Here is a 23,422-nt window from a genome sequence, read left to right on the forward strand (position 1 = left end):
TAACAGGCCTATATTTGTTCCAGGCATCTATATGGGGCAGGCCTTTCATTCCTTTCTTACAAAACTGTTGCTCAGCAAAAATAAGAAATACAATCAAATTGCTTATTTGAACCAGTATGAACATTACCTGTATAAAAATCAGGCTTTGAATAATCATATGTAATATAAATCATTTATTTGATCTAGCTCCAACAGACAGGACATTGGAGAGGATTACGGCACCTGGCATACTGACACAACACCACTTTATCCTGTTAAAACAATATTCATGACTTGGATTAATTTTTTTGAAAAACCCTTTTGATACTTTTCATCAGTGGACCCTTACGGACTAAAGGAATAACTTAACGGGTAATTAAGGAATTGATACATACTCTGCTTTTATCATCAGGGGAAGGGAGTCACCACTTGTATTTTTGTCATGTTGGTAAATCTGAATAAATTAGTCTTCTCTGGTGCTCATGGTTTCAGTAAAATGAACCGAATGATTTAATTGTGGAGAATCTAACTGAGCAAAGATGTGTAGTATCTCCTTATTGACAAAAGTTTAAACATTTATATTTGTATGTGCGATCTTAACAGCTACCTAAACTACCTAAGCTCTGATGGGTAGTTAATAATTTGGATTTATAAATCCAAATAACTATAAAAATGAACTACTAGCAAACAGATCAGGCGTCTAATTAAGACAGATCTTTATTTGTCAATATGTGTAGCCAACCAGGCTAGTAAAAGGGACTGGCTGTTTAATAAGGACTAGGCTTTTAATTGAAGTTTTACTGTATACATCATGTTTGTTTCTGAGGTGGGCGGTGTGTCAGAGTTTCTTGATTAAAAAGTTACATAACAATTTATTGTGACTCACAACAATGTCTGTAAACTTGGATTAGTGATATAGCTGACTGGCCAATATGTTTCAATAGTATATAACTGTTAGCTGACTAGTTCATCTCGTTATTATGGATCAGTACCGCACAGTGATTTAGTGTTACCTAGCTACCATCATTGCACAGGGATTCATGAGTAGAAGTTACCCTTTTATCAATGCTGTGTACAGGAAATTAATGTTTTTTTGTCTTGTTTTTGTTTTTTATGAATAGGTCAATTTATCTCTGCTAATATGTTGCAATCATGCTAATGTTTATTTTCGACATATTTAAATTTTTGGAAAACAAAACAAAAACAAAAAAGTTAAATTACAGTACAGGCCAAAAGTTTGGACACACCTTCTCATTCAATGCGTTTTCTTTATTTTCATGACTATTTACATTGTAGATTCTCACTGAAGGCATCAAAACTATGAATGAACACATGTGGAGTTATGTACTTAACAAAAAAAGGTGAAATAACTGAAAACATGTTTTATATTCTAGTTTCTTCAAAATAGCCACCCTTTGCTCTGATTACTGCTTTGCACACTCTTGGCATTCTCTCCATGAGCTTCAAGAGGTAGTCACCTGAAATGGTTTTCCAACAGTCTTGAAGGAGTTCCCAGAGGTGTTTAGCACTTGTTGGCCCCTTTGCCTTCACTCTGCGGTCCAGCTCACCCCAAGCCATCTCGATTGGGTTCAGGTCCGGTGACTGTGGAGGCCAGGTCATCTGCCGCAGCACTCCATCACTCTCCTTCTTGGTCAAATAGCCCTTACACAGCCTGGAGGTGTGTTTGGGGTCATTGTCCTGTTGAAAAATAAATGATCGTCCAACTAAACGCAAACCGGATGGGATGGCATGTCGCTGCAGGATGCTGTGGTAGCCATGCTGGTTCAGTGTGCCTTCAATTTTGAATAAATCCCCAACAGTGTCACCAGCAAAACACCCCCACACCATCACACCTCCTCCTCCATGCTTCACAGTGGGAACCAGGCATGTGGAATCCATCCGTTCACCTTTTCTGCGTCTCACAAAGACACGGCGGTTGGAACCAAAGATCTCAAATTTGGACTCATCAGACCAAAGCACAGATTTCCACTGGTCTAATGTCCATTCCTTGTGTTTCTTGGCCCAAACAAATCTCTTCTGCTTGTTGCCTCTCCTTAGCAGTGGTTTCCTAGCAGCTATTTGACCATGAAGGCCTGATTGGCGCAGTCTCCTCTTAACAGTTGTTCTAGAGATGGGTCTGCTGCTAGAACTCTGTGTGGCATTCATCTGGTCTCTGATCTGAGCTGCTGTTAACTTGCCATTTCTGAGGCTGGTGACTCGGATGAACTTATCCTCAGAAGCAGAGGTGACTCTTGGTCGTCCTTTCCTGGGTCGGTCCTCATGTGTGCCAGTTTCCTTGTAGCGCTTGATGGTTTTTGCGACTCCACTTGGGGACACATTTAAAGTTTTTGCAATTTTCTGGACTGACTGACCTTCATTTCTTAAAGTAATGATGGCCACTCGTTTTTCTTTAGTTAGCTGATTGGTTCTTGCCATAATATGAATTTTAACAGTTGTCCAATAGGGCTGTCGGCTGTGTATTAACCTGACTTCTGCACAACACAACTGATGGTCCCAACCCCATTGATAAAGCAAGAAATTCCACTAATTAACCCTGATAAGGCACACCTATGAAGTGGAAACCATTTCAGGTGACTACCTCTTGAAGCTCATGGAGAGAATGCCAAGAGTGTGCAAAGCAGTAATCAGAGCAAAGGGTGGCTATTTTGAAGAAACTAGAATATAAAACATGTTTTCAGTTAGTTCACCTTTTTTTGTTAAGTACATAACTCCACATGTGTTCATTCATAGTTTTGATGCCTTCAGTGAGAATCTACAATGTAAATAGTCATGAAAATAAAGAAAACGCATTGAATGAGAAGGTGTGTCCAAACTTTTGGCCTGTACTGTATATAACCAGACAATAATGTGAGTCCAGTAACTTTGAAGCCCCCCTCAGGGTCTTTGTCTCTTTGAGTGCTTCGTGGACAGGACGCAGTGATGTAACTGCTGTCTATGAATATTTACACCGATACATATAGCAAAAAAAGGTAAATCTGCACAGTCAGTGTTTTCAGTCAGACATTACTTGATCTGATGTTACAGGCAGAATGGTGACCAGGCATACAAGTAATGTTTGGGAGTATTTCTACAAAGTAAACTAAATGTATGTAAAGTCTAAGCTATGTAACGTTAAACTTGTGTATCATAACTAAGGTCTAAAGTCTGTGTGGCGAAGACAGGACCCCTTCCCCCAAACCACAGTTTAGCCTCGGTGTTCATTTTGGACCCTACTATTATGTTTGACTTTTTTGTTGTTGTTGTTTCTTTTTCGGCAAGTACTCCAGTACTAGATAATAAATTAATACAAGTACTCAAATGTGGAACTTACTCAAAATGACCATCCCTAGCTGTTATAAAGAATTTACCTGGGCTCACTCTGACAAATGTCTTGTTTTCTGACATTTTAAAAAAGAACTGGTCCATTAATCATAAAATCATCAATAAATTAGTCGATAATGAAAATAACTGTTAAGGCCTTTACACACTTTTTGTCCAAAATTGTCGCACATCTAAAAATAAATGCAACCTCAGGTTGCGTCAATCACCTTTGCACACTTTGAGTCTGAAACTTTTGTCATTAAAATTTTTTCAGAACAGGTTTGATTTTCTGCGTTTTTCACATCTGTCAGAGCCTTTAGAGACATTGGACCAAGAACCAGTGAAAAAAAAAGTGGGGGGACGCATCTGTCACAAGACAGATGAACGGGATGCACAGAATAATTTCATATCTCACATGGCTAACTTTAACAGGTCAGACAGTAATATTCAGGTAGATAATGATGAAGAGGAGGAGGAGGAGGATGTGGACTGCAAACAGAATGTGGAGGACAGAGAGGGAGGACAGCTCTGCCCCTTCATGTAGCTGCGGGGCCAAATGAAAGACAGGGAGGGGGTGATGTCAGCCAGATACGTAACTCAAGTAAAGAGAGGCAAAAAAGTAAATGTGTCTTTTAATTTCGTCACATATTGTGAATTTCCGCAAAACAATTAAACTCATCAGAGTCAGTGTGCAAGTTTTCTGTGCGTAGCAATTTTTTTTCCGCTGATGTATTACAAAAATACACACACACACACCAAAAAAAAAAAAACCAGACTCAGAGTGCAAAGGCCTTAAGTTGCAGCCTTAAAATCCAGACACTCAAAGTTTTTGTGAATAAGGACTAGGGGTGGGAACCACTGTATGATATTATCACCATACTTTGGTCACAATACAACAATATTGCAATTTTACATGTTTTGCAATGCTAAGCATTGCCATGATATATTGTGATATCATGCGTTTTATTTCCTTTTTTCAACTGTAAATTATGTAAGTTATAACGGTAAAATTTGTCAACGTCTGTTTTATCTGATAAGATACATTTTAAAGATAAAGTTGTCACTTCAGTCACTTTTACTGCCGCCAATTGAATCTAGTGGACTAAAAAACAATCAATTCTATTTTTTTAGTAGGCTAACAAAGTTATTTGTATTTGCAACATTAATCATTTATATAATTAAAAAAAATCAATATTTGGCGTCCATGTATTGATACAATATTGCTACACAAAATATTGTGATACTATGCTGAATCGATCCCCTACCCCCCCAATAGAGTGTGATTTTAGATGCAGCCGGTGGCAGTGAAGAGGAGAAAAGGATCAACTGGATTCATTTGACTACAAGAAGCATCTTGGATGTGTGCTGAGAGCTGGAGTGTGTGAGAGGGAGAGAAAGATTAAGAAAGAGGTTTGAGTCACAGAAATCACTGAAAACTACTAAATAGACTTGTCCTGGTATGGACTGTTTTGGACTGCACGGTCATATGTGGTGAAGCCCGACCATCTGGAGCCTCAAGTCTGATGAAGCGTAACCTAAAAAACGAATCACACAGATGGCTGGATCCAAGTCAGGAGAGGAGAAGAGGAAAAGATGGTGCAGACAGAAAAACACAGATACAGAAAAGAAGTTGGAAAGCAAACAGTAGTGTAAAGCCCAAAACTGAAAATAGCAACTTCAGTTTCCAAGTAGAGTGTGTTGCCACCGAGCGCCTGCTCCAACCCGCACAAAACATGTGAAGACTTTCCAGCATTTTCAAAACAATCCGACAAGGAAATTTAAAGTCTCAGCAGTTCTTCATGCAAAACATTCCCATCGAGGTAGCAGTGGACTCTGTTCCTTTTACATTGTTTGGGTTTTTTGGTAAAAGATGGACGAGACCCTGACTGCCAAGAAGTGCAGTGACTGTATATTCATCACTGAAAAGTCTGCTCAGTTTTAAGTAATGAGAAACAAATAGTGTTGTGGAGATGAGTGTCTGCTGAAGAAAAATAACCACCAAATACAGTTCATGTGCTGTTTCTTCAATTAACTTAAAAAAAAAGACAAGACAGTCAAGTTTTCTGTTAACCTTTTCCACTCCACCGACAGTGCTGGCTTTCAGAGGCCATAGCGGGTAAACAGGTCACGCTAGTTTGCCAGGAGGGGTGTTAAACGATGCTCCAAATTAGACTAAATTTGGCTGGGGAAAACTGGTATGGTCATTTTCACAGAGGTTCCTTTATGTCTCAATTTTTGATATCCGTATACAAAAGGGATTCTATATAGATCCCCATGAATCTTCCCTTTACAGACACATCTACTTTATGCTCTTCCCGTACAGATTTGGGCAAAAACAATGCAGCTTTTTGGAGCAAGAGTAATCTATCATTTGTGTGACAATGAATCTGTAATATATAATAATAATATAATGAAAACAGTGAAAAGAATTCTCCATCCACTACTGTCTCCGTGGCGGGAGAAGTAACACTATCAATCACACTGCACATCAAAATATGATGATGTCCATGAAATAAGAAAATTGTCCACTGTTCATGTCCATTTGCTGTTGAAAATACGTAATTTCTGTCAAGCGACACGACAATTGCTGCGTGCCAAAGCTTAAATGAGCCTTAAACAGGACAGCCAGCAGACCAGGACAATGGACGGCAAGGGTGTGATGTTTTGACGACATGTTATGCGTGTGACCCACCATGGGAAATTTAAAAAGTAGCTGATAGCAGTTAGCAGCTTACCCAAAGAAGAAGAACAGCGGGCTGAAAGTAAATGCAAATTTGGAAAACAATGAGGTGGGGGAGCTTGTTAACCTCAGAGAAGAGGACGAGATCTGCCACCATATAACAGGGACAGTAAATCACTGTTACTGCCATGTAATGCCATTGAAAGTGTTTATAAAGTGCCACAAATGTGTATGTTGTATGTTACACTAGAAGTCGATGCTGTTGTGTCACGTCACACTTCTTTTGTTTCTGTGACGCTGGCATGCTATCTAAAATCACACACTGGAGTGGAATGATGTCACCATCATTTGGTTCTGTGTAAAATGCAAAGGCAGCATGAAGATGGGACTTTGTAGCAGCTCTGTTATGCAATCTCTGTGTAAAAAGGGCTTATGCTTATCAAGACGTCACAGACAAACATAACAGAAAGTGAACACGTCTGACCAGTACACATGTAGTCTAATAATGATGTCTTTAAAGCAGCTGACTCAAGAGAATCTTGGGATTGTATCTGTTGCTAGATCAGTTGCTGTTCAGCAAAGTTACATAGTCTCACTTTAAATAACCAAAAATCTATCAAACAGGTCTATAACTGACTCCAGAAACTACAGGATTAATAAGAAGACTCAACAATAGAATCCAAACTGATAGGATCCCTCATCAGCATCTAAAATGGCTAAATCTGAATGAGTGAGACCCCACTAAACTGACATATTGAGTTAACAGATGGCATGTCATGTAGCAAACAGTGTGAAAACAACACAGCTCGGTGCATCACAAGAAACTCCACAGAGCTGAAGTTGTGATGGAGCTAACACAAACAGATTCAGAGAGGGTTTGGAGAGTGAGGAAGTGTGAACGCCGCCTGAGCAGGAGGACAGAGAAACATCCAGCCCTGTAAATACTTTTTCTTTTTTTAGTTGACATCAGCAGTATCCAGTCTGTAGGTATGACGGTGTGGTGTGGCTGTAGTGACTTGTTAAGAAGAGTGTGATGCTGTGTCGCTGCAGGGTTGTGCTTCTTTCTCCTTCTCGTCATCGTCACTCAGGAAAAGCAGCGGGAACATCCCCAAAATACAGCCGATGGACACTCCGATGGCTTTACCCTGCAGGAGGAGAAAAATGATCATTACCCTCTCCACAAACTCTAGAATAAGAATTTTATTATATTCCTTTGAACTTACAAATACTAAGAGTTAGGGTCCTAGATGGCTGTGACACAGAGGAGACACACCTTCTGAGACATGTTTTAGAATGACAGTATGATACAGCTGTGAGGCAAACGTATATTTCAGAGTGAAGCAGTTTCAGCTCACCAGCTGCAGGTGCTGCTTCCTTTTTAGCCGATATCCCCAGATGTGCTTTTGAAAGATTGGATCTGACACCACCTTATGTTGCATTCCTCAGATGTGCACGACAAGAATAAAGCTGACAATTTCTTTTTAACATGCCTCTATTTTGTCCTGTGCTTCTGCTGACATTCTCTACCAGCAGCAGACTTCCTTCCTTTCCTCTCTCATCGCTACCTTCATGGTTGAAGGCTACTGGAGATATTAAACATTTCACACACATGCAATAAACTTTAATAATATATAAACTAGAATTACCACCTCGCAGCTGTACGCCTCCCCTAACCAATAAAATTGCAGTTACAGTTTAATAATTTAATTGTTGAGTCCAAGTTAATGTTTGGGCTAAATTTGAAGAAATTCCCTCAAGGCATTCTTGAGATATGTTTATGTTAATGTGTATGTTTATTTTATTTAGAAAGGGACAGTGCACATTAATGACCATGATCACCTAAGTCACGTAAATGTTCCAGATTTGCAGGTTGATGATTTAAGTGTATATAAGAAAAAGACAAAATAAGATACAAAAACAAAGAAACACATAAGCACAGATAAAAACAAACTGATGGCATGTCCATTGAAAGGCACATGAGCACAGCGCAAGCATATAACCATAGACAAAAGCACATAACAAGGCACATAGTCTGTGAAGATTCTCAGTCATCCAGGTCATGGTAATCATAAGTGCTATATTGTAGGACTTGCTTGCGTTTCTTGAAGACGTTTCGCCTCTCATCCAAGAAGCTTCTTCAGTTCTGAATGACTGGTACGGAGTTGCAGGCTTTAAACCCTGTGTGGGTGTGAACCCTTGCAGAGTCGTAGGGGTCACATGTGAGCTCTTAGTTTGAGAGTCCTTAAGGTCACAATGTGAGTCTTTGACCCATCTGGCCACTATGTGAGTCGTTAGGGTCAGGTGGGACCAGGGGTGAATGGGTGTGAGGTCGTCTGGGGAGGGACCCCAAGACTGCATTGTAGGTGGGTGATAAGTTGTGTTGTAGGCCACCCCCTCTGTTTAACAATAATCGTTCCAGCTTGACGTAGATGGCTTCTTTTACTTCTCTTTCAAACCATCTTTCTTCCCTGGCCAAGATGTGCACATTGCTGTCCTCAAAGGGGTGTCCTTTCTGCTGTAAATGTAGGTGGACAGCTGAGTCTTGACCTGAGGAGCTGGCTCTCCTGTGCTGTGCCATGCGCTTATGGAGCGGTTGTTTTGTTTCCCCAATGTATAAATCTGTGCATTCCTGGCTGTACTGAACTGCATACACTACGTTACTCTGTTTTTGTCTGGGCGTTTTGTCCTTGGGGTGGACAAGTTTCTGTCTCAGTGAGTTACTGGGTTTAAAGTGTACAGGGATGTGGTGAAGACGAGCTCACACCCATTCATCCCTGGTCCCACCTGACCCTAACAACTCACATGGTGGCCAGATGGGTCAATGACTCACATTGTGACCTTAACGACTCTGAAACTAGACCTCATATGTGACCCCAACGACTCTGTTAGGGTTCCCTTCCCACCCACACAGGGTTTAAAGCCTGCAACTCTGTACCAGTCATTTATAACAGAAGAGCCTTCTTGGATGAGAGGCGAAACGTCTTCAAGAAACGCAAGCAAGTCCAGTTGCCTACGATATAGCACTTATGATGAACAAGGCACATAGGCAAAAACAACAAGACATAAGTACTACTAATAAAACAATGACCTAACCATATAACCTAAAACATTAAGAATGCACAATTAGCAAGACAGTGACATCCTCATAAAATCAAAGCACATGTAGGGAAAACATACTACACAAAAGCACATAAGCCCGAACATACAGTTATGAAATGAGGACTAAACCACTAATTCAGATCATGAAAACATGTTTGATTGTCCAGTAACCACTGTGTTATTAATTTGGAGAATGACTTAAGAGATGTGATGTTCCTGAGTTCTATGGGTACAGTGTTCTAGGTATGTGCTGCTTGACTGGAAAAGGCTGACTATCCAAAGCTGCTCTTTCTGTGTGGTATTTTACAATCCCCCCCTGGAGGTAGATCTGGTAGAGGAGTTCTGATTTTGTTTAATGAATTCACTGAGTGGAGGGGGTGCCAGGCCATGAAGAATTTTATAAACAAGTAAAATATCAGCAAATTTGATCCGTCGTCGTCGTCCTCTGCTTATCCGGGTCCGGGTCGCGGGGGCAGCAGCCTCAGCAAAGAAGCCCAGACAGTCCTCTCCCCTGCCACTTCTGTCAGCTCTTCCGCGGGAACCCCGAGGCGTTCCCAGGCCAGCCGGGTGATGTAGTCCCTCCAGCGTGTTCTGGGGGTCTCCTCCCGGTTGGACATGCCCGAAACACCTCCCAAGGGAGGCGTCCGGAAGGCATCCATACCAGATGCCCGAACCACCTCAACTGGCTCCTCTCGATGTGGAGGAGCAGCGGCTCTACTCCGAGTCCCTCCCGGATGTCTGAGCTCCTCACCCTATCCCTAAGGCTGAGCCCAGCCACCCTGCGGAGGAAACTCATTTCGGCCGCTTGTACTCGCAATCTCATTCTTTCGGTCACTACCCAGACCTCGTGACCATAGGTGAGGGTTGGAACTTAGATTGACCGGTAAATTGAGAGCTTCGCTTTCTGGCTAAGTTCCCTCTTCACCACAACGGACCGGTTAAGCGCCTGCATCACTGCTGACGCCGCCCCAATCCGCCTGTCAATCTCCCGCTCCATCCTACCCTCACTCGTGAACAAGATCCCGAGATACTTAAACTCCTCCACCTGAGGAAGGACCTCCCCCCTGACCTGGAGTGGGCAATCCACCCTTTTCCGGCTGAGGACCATGGCCTCAGACTTGGAGGTGCTGATTCTCATCCCAGCCGCTTCACACTCGGCTGCGAACCGCCCCAGCGAGAGCTGGAGGTCACTGTTCGATGGAGCTAGGAGGACCACGTCATCCGCAAAAAGCAGGGACGAGATCCTCCCGTCACCGAACCTGACACCCTCCACCACTCGGCTGCGCCTAGAAATTCTGTCCATAAAAGTTATGAACAGAACCGGTGACAAATGGCAGCCCTGGCGGAGTCCAACCCTCACCGGGAACAGGTCCGACTTACTGCCAGCCACGCGAACCAGACTCATGCTCCTTCGGTACAGGGACTGGATGGCTCCCGGAGCACCCCCCACAGGATGCCCCTGGGGACACGGTCGTAAGCCTTCTCCAAATCCACAAAACACATGTGGACTGGTTGGGCAAACTCCCATGCCCCCTCCAGCACCCTGGCAAGGGTAAAGAGCTGGTCCACGGTTCCATGTCCGGGACGAAAACCACATTGTTCCTCCTCAATCTGAGGTTCAACTATCAACCGGACCCTCTTCTCCAGCACCCTGGAGTAGACCTTACCGGGTAGGCTGAGGAGTGTGATCCCCCTGTAGTTGGAACACACCCTCTGGTCCCCTTTCTTGAAAATGGGGACCACCACCCTGGTCTGCCACTCCAGAGGCACTGCCCCCGATGTCCACGCAATGTTGCAGAGGCGTGTCAGCCAGGACAGCCCTACAACATCCAGAGCCTTGAGATACCCAGGAGGAATCTCATCCACCCCCGGGGCTCCGCCGCCTCGGAGTTGTTTCACTACCTCAGCAACTTCTGCCCCAGAAATTGGACGACCCGCCCCGGAGACCCCCGTCTCTGCTTCCTCACTGGAATACGTGTTGGTGGGATTGAGGAGCTCCTCAAAGTATTCCTTCCACCGCCCGACAATGTCCCCAGTTGACGTCAGCAGCTCCCCGCCCCCACTGTAAACAGTGTGAGCAAGTTGCCGCCTTCCCCCCCTGAGGCGCCGGACGGTTTGCCAGAACCTCTTTGGAGCCGATCGATAATCTTCCTCCATGGCCTCACCGAACTCCTCCCATGCCCGAGTTTTTGCCTCAACGACTGCCGCCGCTGCACTCCGCTTGGCCCGCCAGTACCCGTCAGCTGCTTCCGGAGACCCACAGACCAACCATGCCCTGTAGGCCTCCTTCTTCAGCCTGACGGCTCCCCTCAACTCTGGTGTCCACCAGCGGGTTCGGGGATTACTGCCGCGACTGGCCCCAGCGGCCTTGCAGCCACAGCTCGCAACTGCCGCCTCGACAATGGCAGAGCGGAACAAGGCCCATTCGGACTCAATGTCCCCCTCTGCCCTCGGGACGCGGTCGAAGCTCTCCCGGAGGCGGGAGTTGAAGATCATCTGGACAGGTTCTTCCGCCAGGCATTCCCAGCAGACCCTCACTGTTCGTTTGGGCCTGCCAGGTCTGCGCGGCATCTTCCCCCACCATCTGAGCCAACTCACCACCAGGTGGTGATCAGTTGACAGCTCTGCTCCTCTCTTCACCCGAGTGTCCAGAATATATGGCCGCAGGTCAAATGATACGACTACAAAGTCGATCATTGACCTGCGACCTAGGCTGTCCTGGTGCCACGTGCACCGATGGACATCCTTATGTTTGAACATGGTGTTAGTTATGGCCAAACTGCGACCCGCACAGAAGTCCAATAACTGAACACCACTGGGGTTCAGATTGGGCAGGCCGTTCCTCCCAATCACGCCCCTCCAGGTCCCGCTGTCATTGCCCACGTGAGCGTTGAAGTCCCCCAGCAGAACAATGGAGTCCCCGGTCAGGGCACTGTCCAGCACCCGTCCCAGGGACTCCAAAAAGGGTGGGTACTCTGAACTGTTGTTCGGTGCATAAGCACAGACAACAGTCAGGACCAGTTCCCCGACCCGAAGGCGCAGGGAAGCAACCCTTTCGTCTACCGGGGTAAACCCCAACGTACAGGCAGAGAGTCTGGGGGCTATCAGAAAGCCCACCCCGGCCCTCCGCCTCTCACACAGTCCAACCCCTCTCAAGGACTAGGGTTCCAGTGCCGGAACTATGTGTCGAGGTGAGGCCGACTATATCTAGCCGGTAGCGCTCAACCTCTTCCACAAGCTCCGGCTCCTTCCCCGCCAGAGAGGTGACATTCCATGTCCCAAGAGCCAACTTCTGTAACCGAGGATCGGGCCGCCAAGGCCCCCGCCTTGGTCTGCTGCCCAATCCACATTGCACCGAACCCTTCTGGATCCCTCTGCGGGTGGTGGGCCTGCAGGGGGACGAGCCCATGTAGCCGGTTCGGGCTGGGCCCAGCCGGACCCCATGGGTGAAGGCCCAACCACCAGGCGCTCGCCCACGGGCCCCAACCCCAGGCCTGGCTCCAGGGCGGGGCCCCGGTAACCCTCCGGGCCGGGTACACGTGTCCTTGTTTGTATCCATCATGAAGGGTCTTTTGAACCATTCTTCGTCTGACCCTTCGTCCAGAACCAATCTGCCATGGGAAACCCTACCAGGGGCAAAATGCCCCCGACAGCATAGCTCCCAGGGTCATTAGGGCACTCAAACTCCTCCACCACGATAAGGTGACGGTTCTCGGAGGAGCAAATGTGATCCTATTTTCCCAATTTAAAAAATCATTTTGTTAAAATTTTACAATGATGATATGAATTTGACTGTTGTGAATGATGAATTTTAATGTTTTTAATGCCTATTTGTACAGTCTTTCTACTGGTTTTAGTGCAGTTTTGCCTGTTTGAGTCTAGCTGGTCAGACAAAAAAAATCATTACATTAAGGTACAACTTTCCTCCTGCACTTTGATATGACGCACTGATGGCACTTTACCTTTTTTATTGTTATAATATTACCGTGTCTGACCTGTTTGTCTGTTTTGTGTGGATGAAGCCAAATCACTTAAACTGTGAACCAAATCTACCTTCGGGTACAAATAAAGTTACCTTACCTTAGCTTTGAGGCCTCTGTCGTTGCTCCTGATGTGTCTAAAATTTGACAAATTGAAGTTGAGTCTTTTTTTACTTGTGTTTTGAATATGAGCTGTGAATCTATTACTATGCCTAAATATTTAAACTCATGTACTACTGATAATCTTCTCCCTACTACTGTAACGGCTGGATCTTAATCTCTATTCACAGACTTTGAGAAAAACATACATACAGTTTTACTGACATTCAGATGTAAAAAACAGCTTGTTAACCAATTAGAAATATTGACCATTGAAGGGGATAGCTCTTCTGCTACTTGCTTGTTTTATTTTGCACGTAAATATATGACTGTGTCATCCTCTGACATCTGACAAGTTACAGTAGGAGGAAAAGGTTCAGGTAGGTCATTAATAAACAAACTAAATAACAGAGGACCCAAAGTTGAACCTTGAAGCATAACAACATGATTTTTAGCCACTTTTGAAGTAATCTGATCCATGCAAACACATTGTTTTCTGTCTGTAAGATATGATGTTATCCATTTAATGAGAGTAGGAGAAAAATTAAACTTTGATAACTTAGTAATTAGAACCTCACGATTAACAGTATCAAGGGCTTTCTTAAAGTCGGAGAAAACAGCCCCTACCACTCCCCCCTTGCCCAATTTGCGGCCAAACACCCTTGAATTTGCTTTTTATGTGATTTTTTTGCGGGAAATTGCGGCAAATGACAAAAATTGTAGCTCATGACAAAAGGAGAAGAAAAAAAAAAGGGATTTTTTTTTTTTTTAAAATTACTACCTCCAAAAAAATAAGTCATGTAATCACTTGCTATAATAATCATACCGAATATTACAAAAATAGCTGCAAATGTTTTTTTTTTATAGTTCTCTTCTTTAGTTTTATTTAATTAGTTTCAAAACATGGACTCCAATAATGTTGCAAAAAAAATCCTGAGTGAATATTGCAGCTCTCAAACCAGACAATGTGACTGTAAAACATGTAAGCTATCTTCTGTAAACATAACATTTTAATACAATCAGCACATATTGTATGCATTTAAACAGTGCAAATTCTTATGTCAATACAGAGCGTTTCTCCATACTGCAATGCCATTAGCGCATTTGATGACGCGTCTGATGACGTTTCAAATGACGTCGCATGCGCGACGACTTCCGCTCGGCCGGAAAATGCGGAAAAATGCGGAACAATCGGGGGACTTTTGAAAAATTGCAAGCCCCCACAAATATTGTGGATTTTCGTTGAATTCGCATTCATTATTGCGATCGCAAGGTCGCCATTGACTGGCGGTGACTGATAATTACTAATGCTATATGATCACCTGATTTAAACACTGGTGTAATTATTGCAGTTTTTCAAACACTCCTTCATTAATGGACCAATTTTTGCAATAGGAGAAATGAGTGCCTGCTTGTGGCCGATTGGTCTCCAAGTCGACATTTGTGCCAAATCTGAAGAAATTCCCTCAAGGTGTTGTTGAGATATCGCATTCACAAGAATAGGACTGACAGATAGAAAGATAGACAACCCAAAAACATAATGCCTCTGGCTAAGGCTGATGCTAGAGGCATTAAAAATCAGGCCCCTCTGGTGTATGTTTAAAGTGCAACATCCTCAGTTTGACTTCAGCTGGAGACCTTTGTTGCATTTCTTTCCCATCTCTATCTCCTCTTCTATTTCGCTACTGTTGGCTTTATAGCAAAAATCATAAAATGCCCCAAAACTAATCTAAATAAATATCTAAACTAAGCACAAAAAGTAAGGAAATTTGTGTTTGGTAGATTATTCCTTTGTTGTAACAATGCTTCTTGGCAATAAACCTTATACCGTTGGAAAGCCTGTTTATTTCCCTTGTCAATGGTGCCACATTTGTAAGGACCATGCATTTGTGGGATAAGCAGAAGAGTTGAGTATGTGGGTTGTGCCCATGAAAAATATGCCAAATCTTCTCTGCCAATGCTAAACAGCTTTTTTTTTTTGCTGATTCTGGTACCCCTGTGAGCATGGGCCCTGCTACAGTGGTCAGTTGGTGTCTGCTCCAAGAATCTGCATGCCAAATTTGACTGATCTGGATCAGAGTCCTGCACTGGGTCAGGTACCCACAAAAACAGCTGATTTGCGGGTGGTTTTTAAAAAAACATTTTTTCCCGGGTTCGGATCTGGGTGGAAAAAATAACATGCGGGTCGGATCGCGGGTTTTAGATAAACACATCAGTCATTAGTTCGGTAAACTACAGATAACTATCTTGGTCATTATTTACTCTCTGAGGATTGCCTCCGTTATTTCACAACGGTCATTGGTTCAGCTGTTTACACGCGTTTCACCATCTAATAACACAATTTGTGATTGGACGACAGAATCAATATGGCTGCCACCATCTAACAAGCGCCGCTTCCAAAACAGTAAATAATTATTTAGGTATTTGAGAAATAAGTGGATAAAACGTACAACTATCACTTTATAATGTTTCTGAAGTGTTTCCCTGATGGATTACTTCTCTCCTCGATGGATTCTAAAAACACGTGACGGCTCGTAACTGCTGAACGTCGCTCTGGACAGAAAGTAAGTCTATTATTACACATGTAAAGTTCCTTTACATAGATTAAAAGTTTAAAAGCATTAAACGTAACGAATGAACATAACTGAAGTCAGGTTTTTATTGTGAGAGCTGCTTCATTCAGGTTGTTGTTTACTTACTGGCACCTTAACTGTGGCGATATGCTGTTCAATATTCAGCCAATATGACCCAAAATGATTACTTTAAATCCGGGTTACGGGTTGGGCTGCGGGTCGTGTTTCAACGGGACAGACCGGGTTGCGGTACTAATTGGCCTGATGTGCGGGTTTGCGGTTCGGGTGCGGGTTTGTACGTCCCCGGGTCGGGTCAGGGCAGATCTTGAAAACTGGACCCGTGCAGGACTCTGATCTGAATAGGGCCCGTGTGATAGGGAAACTTCAAGCTTGTGTTCCACAAAATCAAGTTGTGGCATTATTTGGAGTGAGCCCTAGTACCATCTGCAAACTGAAGGCCAAGTTCCATATAACAGGGGATGTCAGAGACAGACCGCGAAGTGGGCGTTCCAAGAAGACGGCACCCCAAGAAGACCATTTCCTAATCCTGTCAGGATTAGGAAATGGTCTGGATGATATGGCCGATGGCCCTCTGCCCAGACAATCCAGAACAGAATGCAGGCAGCCAATCTCTGGTCTCATAGAGCCGCCAGGAGGCCTGCCATGACTGCACTTCACCGTCAGGCCATTTTGCACTGGTGTCGGCAACATGTGCACTGAAACCTGCACATGTGGAGGAATGTTAGGTTCAGCAATGAGTCCAGATTCTGCCTACAGCAGTTGGATCGTGGGGTCAAAGTATGGAGAAGACGCGGAGAACACTTTGCTGATTGCTGCACCGATAGAGTAACATATTTTGGTGGAGGCAGTGTGATGGTGTGGGGCGGCATCTCCCTCACTGGAAAAACGAGGCTTGTCATCGTTGGAGGCAATCTCAATGCAGAGAGATACTGAGATGAAATTCTGCAACCAGTGGTCATCCCATATTTCCACAGTCTAGGACCGCACTCTATCCTCCAAGATGACAACACTCGCCCCCACAGAGCGGGGTTTATCAGAGACTACCTCCAGAATTTGGGAGTGGAGACGATGGAATGGCCTGCCAGCAGTCCTGACCTCAACCCCATTGAACACTTGTGGGATCAGCTTGGGCGTTGTGTTCGTGGCAGAGTGACCAACACAACCACGTTGGCTGATTTGCGACAAATGCTGGTTGAAGAATGGGATGCCATCCCACAGCAGTGTGTGACCAGGCTGGTGACCAGCATGAGGAGGAGGTGCCAGGCTGTTGTGGCTGTGTATGGTTCTTTCACATGCTATTAAGGCTCCTGTTTGTTAAATGAATAATTTATTAAATTACCAACATGTCTTGTTTCTTCAGACTTCAATCATCCAATCCACCAAACAACACCAAACAAGAGTCAACAGCAAAAAAAAAAAAAAAAGCTGTTTGGCATTGGCAGAGAAAATTTGGCAGATTTTTCATGGGTGCAACCCACATACTCAGCTCTGCTGCTCATCCCACAAATGCATGTTCCTTACAAATGTGGCACCATTTAAAAGGGAAATAAACAGGCTTTCCAATGGTATAAGGTTTATTGCCAAGAAGCATTGTTACAACAAAGAAATAATCTACCAAACACAGATTTCCTTACTTTTTGTGCTAAATTTAAATCTCACCATGTGAGAGCTGAGCCTGGTCTGCCACATGTCCACCTGTTTGGGCGTCAGATCTGGACCCTGCATCCCCAGTTTGGAAGCCAGAGCCTCCACATAACCTGCAAGACTACACAAACACATACATTTGGTTAATTATGATCATGTGGACATTTATTGACAACAAACATTTACCATCCTATATCTTAATCTAATGACATCCAAATCCTATTCCATAATTATAAGCTGTAAACAGCAGGTTCTTTTAAACTGGTTCTCACATCTAAAAATAAAGCAAACATGTGTCTGTATTAACATATGTTTGCTTTATCTAACCTCCCTAATCAAAAAAATGGTCATTTAAAAAATCTCATCAGGGTGAAAGTGTTTAACGAACTGGTTCTCCCAAAGATAAAAGAGGACAAAGCACACAAAAACACACCAAAATGACCTACAAGTATTTACCTTGGAAGGAAATGAAAGGTATTTTAGGACAGAAAAAAAAAACAAGGTAAATGCACTGAAATAATTCAAATTTCAAACTGCAAGAAAAAAAAAATTACACACCACCAAGCAACAAGACAAAGAAATCTCAGTTTATTGATTTATTTATTTTAATTTTAAAATGCAGGAAACACCAGCTGTACCTTGAACCTTTTTCAATAGACTTTACACATCTACCGTAAAATAAAGACACTTTTATGAATCAGCTTACCCAAGACCTGCCAAATCTGAAACTAGGTTCCCCAGCGCTGCAGCTGTAAAAACACAGAGAAACAATCACTTTGATTTCTGCTGTTCTCTGATGAAACTCACACATAAAGACAGAGAAATTATATTTCTGGCATCTATTTAAGAATTTTTAAGGGACTAGTTTGAAATTCAAGGAGGTAAACTGACATATTTGGGGGTAAAATGTGAAATAATGTGGTTTTTAAACGTTCTGTTACTTGGTAACCTTGGTTCTCTGAGTGAGGAGATTATCTCCCCAACCAGTACTTATATCATAACTATGGGAATTATCCCCAAGTCACTGATGTGGAAAATTAATAATCTTTAAGACCCACCACTTACGTGGCCGGCATGTGCCAGGCTATGAAAGCCCCACCTTGTGCATGCACCCACTGATTAACATTGATTGGAACGGGAACCAATCAGCCTTGAGCCTGGGGGAGATAATCTCCTCACTGAAAGAACCAAGGTTACAAAGTAACTGAATGTTCTCTATCATATCGAGATTATCTCCCCACCCAGTAGTTATATCATAACTATGGAAACCCTGTGAGGGGCCACAGGAGACAGAGCAGATGCAGGTACACAAGCCCCCCAGGTATTCAAATGAGACGTCCCCGCCACCAGGTGCATTAACAACAGAAAATACCCAATACTGTAGGTGTGTATATACGAAAAAACACCAATAAACTACACACAAATGAACAACATCTTGCGCATTCAACGGACGGTGACATGGCAGACGCTGTGTGCCGCTGTACCCATGCCCACGACATCACCCTGTCTGGGTAAGGCGCCTCCCCCAGCTCAGTGGCATGGAATTACATGGCTTACTGTGTGGTGGCAATCATCACACGCTCCCCAAAAGAGGTGCCAGCAGCCACCTTCAGGCAGTAAAATCTGGCAAATGTGGAACGACTTAACCATGTAGCAGACCTCAGAGAGGGTGTCACCCTGCCACAAGGCCCACAAGGTAGCTACACCTCGTGTTGAGTGTACCCGCCCACCCACCGGTACTGGCATTCTTGCCCCTCTGTAAGCCTGCTGAATAGTCTCCGCAACCCATTGAGACAGCCTAGCCTTCGACACCGGCTGGCCCTGGCACCTTGCCTTAAGGCAGACAAGAGTGGGTCTGTCTTTCTAAACACTGCAGTGCGCGTATTTTCTTTGACACGGGACAGTGGGACACTACTACTGGAGGGTAGAGCTTAGATTCTCTGCCCGAGCCCTAGCCCGGCCCGACCCAGCCCGTGAGCCCAAGCCGGGTCGGGCCGGGACCCCCCACCCCTCTGACAGGCCCAGGCCGGGCCCGGTCAGATATGAGAGAGAGAGAGAGAGAGAGAGAGAGAGAGAGAGAGAGAGAGAGAGAGAGAGAGACAGATATGAGAGAGAGAGAGAGAGAGAAATGGCTACAGGTTGGGGGTTGCAATTCACACATACAGAAAGAGAGAGAGAGGGGGGGTGGTAGAGATAAGTGGGAGGGACAGCGGCTTTCCTTGCCTCCAAAAAATATGCCCTATTCATTCAGTGTTTATCCAACACGCTCAATACATTGACATGTAATGACAAATTGTCATTAACTTATTACATTATAAAAAACAATGAAAATATGGACTTACCCATGTTTAAAATGATCTCTTGAAGTGAAAAAGCGAGTACTGACGGGAACAGACGAGTGGAGTCGATGTTTAACCGGAGCGGAGAGCACAGGAGAAATGCGCTGCCTGTGTGGACAGTCAAGCGCCTGCGAGTACACTCGCAGGACTGTCCTTAGCGTTAATTATAACAGCCAACTTATTGAAAAATGTCGGGTTTAAATTGGGCTCAGGCCCATAATTACAGTTAATTGGACGGGCTGGGCTGGTCCCGGACATAACGTGCACGGGCTCAGGCCGGGTCGGGTTGGTCACGGTGGCTATCTCTGGAGGTAAGCTGCTCACCGCCCCCCGACTCTGTCGGGTTTGAGCCAGAAACTAGCCCCAGACTGAGTCAGGCTCGAGTGAGCTGCTATGCCTCCATTGTGCGTAAACAGACAGCTGCAATACACGGATATGGCCCCCCTCTCACTCCTTATTGTTAAGAAGAAGAAATGGCGTTTAGTTATCCCGAGAGGCAGCCGTGAAGGCCAGCTCTCCAACCTCAACGAAGGTAACTGGACAAAACGCTAAACTCCTCTCCCTTTTCTTTCTGCTCTCACGTCGATTCCGACAGGTGGAAATCAATGAATCAGTGGGTGCATGCGCAAGGTCGGGCTTTTATAGCCTGGCACATGCCGGCCACGTAAAGTCGTGTGTCTTATGTGATTATTAATCACTTGTCATGTCAGGTGTAATCACAAATACTTTCTAAGTCATCTGTTCATTTTTAGATTTCAGGGGTTATAGGAACTAAAGGAAACGTTCAGGGATCTTTTAGGCCTGTTGGAGCTCTCTTCTTGTCTGTCTACTAAATATGAGATTATTCTGATCTCAGCGTCTAACAGTAACTTTAATTTCACTTTAATCAAATATGAATCTGAAATCCTGACAGACGATCTCCTGCAACTGTCGGCTTTGTATCCATTTAATTTTCCTCTGGGACTGTTGGGACCAAAACATCTGAAAGAAATCCACACTTTGGCATGTTGACTTCTTATCTCGAACAATTTAAATCTGACAGATTGAGGTCTACAAACTTTATGCAGCGACTGACCAGATGTGTGGAGATGAGAGAGTAAGCAGGGTTTGAACTTCTCTCTCATTTTTTACTCAGTTACCTCCAGCACTTTTCATGTGTACAATCGAATTCAATGCTACAAAAGCCTTCAAGGACAGACAGTCCAAAAGTGTGCACTGTTATCCCCAATTTAACAGATCCTGTCTCATCACTCTCACTGGTAGGCAGCATTCCATCTTTGACTTTTCACAGCTGTAAAACACATTTACAATCAGATACTGTCGGATGACGTTGTACGAACAACCTCATTTTGAGCAGACTGTCACTTTTGGAAATATTTTGAGGAGCTCAGACATCCAAATGACCCCACAACTGCTACTTGCTCACAATGAAGGGAGCCAGTTGAGCCTCACCTTACATCCATACTAACATGTTATAATTTTAAAACACAAAACTATTGCCACATTAATGCCAAATGTCCACACTATTCAGGTGTTTTGGAACCCATAAAAAGGAGACCTTTGAAAAACACAGCTGACCCTGTTGTACTCTGAAAACTCTGGGGCTGCATTTTAGGGCCTTGACACACCAAGCCACCAGTCCTCCGCTGGTCAATGTAGGGCCGTTGTGAGCGTCTGTCACTCCAGTTTTTGCTGTGTGTCTCGCACTTTTGGCCCTCATCAGCCTTGTTTGAGTTTGAAACAAACTTGTTATATAACTGGCTGACTAGTGTCTTGAAGCAATCCTCTCAGTCTTCCCCTTTCCTTTTTTGAATGAAAGTCCTGCCGTGGCAAGTTTGTTTTTTTCATTGTCAGTTTAGACACACCATGCCCAATAAGCCGCACTGGAGATGGACCTTCTCCAGAGTAGGGTCAGATGCCGGGCTTCCCGCCCTCAAGCAGGTAGCAGTGATGTCTTGCCCACTGCAGCCAACCCCTGACGATCCGTCTCCCCCACAAAGGAGTTTAGTTTCTCTCCTGCGTCAGCAGGATGTCAGCTTTATTTTAGCTTTATTTTACTGTTTCATCTTCGCTATCTGCCATATTCGAAGAGGGACTTTTGTTGTGGGGAATCTATAGGAAATGAAATAAGATAAGATAAGATACACCTTTATTGATCCCATAATTGAGAAATTCCAGTGTTACAGCAGTCAAGGGGAAAGAGTCAGATTAAAGATTTCAAAATTGAAACTTAAAAACTTAAAACTTAAAAACTAGGCATGCAAAATAGTTTTTAAATTTTAAGTTTTTAAGTTTAAATTGTGTGAAATGTGTTTATCACTGAATTAGCAGAACTTTGACAGCGGCTTTTCTTCAATAAAGACAAGTCTAATGATACAGCAGGGAGGAAGAGTAGAAGCAGAAACAGCCACAGTGAAATGTTGATGAAGAGCTGCAGACAACAGGCTCTTACTGCACTTCTGCAAACAGCTCACCTCCAACAGGTAAACTTCTTTTACCTGCCCTGCTGTGTAAAAACACATGCAACAAAAATAACAGGGACTTTAGCTGTGGATCAGCCTGTTGCTTTTAAACATCATCACTCAAAACAAGCTGTCATCAGTTAAAGACACACCTTCAAGAGGGTAGCCCTGTAATGGAAATGCAAATCCCTGCTGTGCTGGGCTGATGGCCCAAACCAAGCCAAGCCAGCCCATGACTGTCGAAAAGGGGTATAATTCTCTGATGTTGGTTTGGTGTGTCTGGGGAGACAGACACCTACATTCCCTTCCTGATTGGGTGTTATCAGTTACGACCTGTCAAGTCAAAACATTATAGATAGGTCTAGATAACTTTTCTAACTTTATCATTCTTCCCGCCATGACTTCCTTCATTTCCCTCGGGATTAAGAGATGAGAGAGGGAGATGCGTGGCCCACAAAAATCTCTGTATGTTCATAAAAATGAAAAGCAGAGAGAGGAGCCTAAACAATAGATCAAAGCAGCAAAATACAAGCCAAGCATCAGTAGGAGTGAGAGAAGGTGTGAAAGTTTTTACAGATTTAAGAGCATCTTTGGAAAACCACCAAGACACCAGTCAGCTTCTTCCATCTGCCTTCATGCCTTTGCTGTCAGCTGAATCAGCTTCACAACAACTCCGCTAAATGTATTACATCAACAATACCTGACAGGTATGAATAATTCAGGCTGCAGCTCTGGCTTTCACAGGGGGGATCGCTGACAATGTGGCAGAAAACACATTTGCTCATGGCCATTAAAACTGTAAAGGTGCTATGTATGTGTTTGTTTAGCCTTCATCAAATCTCTGGAGAAAGAGAAAGCATTAATGCTTGAAGTTGAACGCACACAGTTTCCTGCGAGAACTCAAACTCCAGGTGGACAACTTGAGTCTGAGTTTCACTCAAAGAGAAACTCCTCGCTGCCGATGGAGAGGTGAGACGGCGATGCAATCTTGCTTCATTTCACCTCTGACACTGACTGTGCATGATGGTGAAGAGCTGCATGATGAAACAGGAGTTGCAATAAAAGCTGAATGATGTCTTACCTCAAAAAAAAGGGGGAATAAGTAAACAAGCTGAGCATCACATGATGACACAAATATAAAGCGGCCCCCGGATGGATAAAGACATCAGAGCAGAGCTATTGATCTTGAGCCTTTCTTTATTCATTTGCACTTTGCAGGGGAAAT

General features: G+C 44.0%; 1 protein-coding gene across 2 annotated transcripts in view; it reads right to left on the bottom strand.

Annotated features, from left to right (window-relative positions):
- Positions 1–3,653: 3,653 nt before the first annotated feature.
- tmem65 (transmembrane protein 65) overlaps positions 3,654–23,422 on the bottom strand; it is an 84,000-nt gene continuing 64,231 nt past the window's right edge. Inside the window, exons 5-8 of one of the 2 annotated variants that reach the window (XM_078176061.1) lie at positions 18,103–18,145; positions 17,412–17,517; positions 13,160–13,196; positions 6,988–7,125 (exon numbers count right to left, since the gene is read on the bottom strand). In XM_078176061.1, coding sequence (XP_078032187.1) covers positions 13,161–13,196; positions 17,412–17,517; positions 18,103–18,145 — 185 coding nt within the window. In that variant the 3' untranslated portion in view covers positions 6,988–7,125; position 13,160. Of the gene's footprint in view, positions 7,126–13,159; positions 13,197–17,411; positions 17,518–18,102; positions 18,146–23,422 lie in introns of both variants that reach the window. The other variant, XM_033637505.2, reaches the window with a different exon arrangement.

The sequence above is a fragment of the Epinephelus lanceolatus genome, chromosome 16 (genome assembly GCF_041903045.1).
Source record: "Epinephelus lanceolatus isolate andai-2023 chromosome 16, ASM4190304v1, whole genome shotgun sequence".
Taxonomy (NCBI): domain Eukaryota; kingdom Metazoa; phylum Chordata; class Actinopteri; order Perciformes; family Serranidae; genus Epinephelus; species Epinephelus lanceolatus.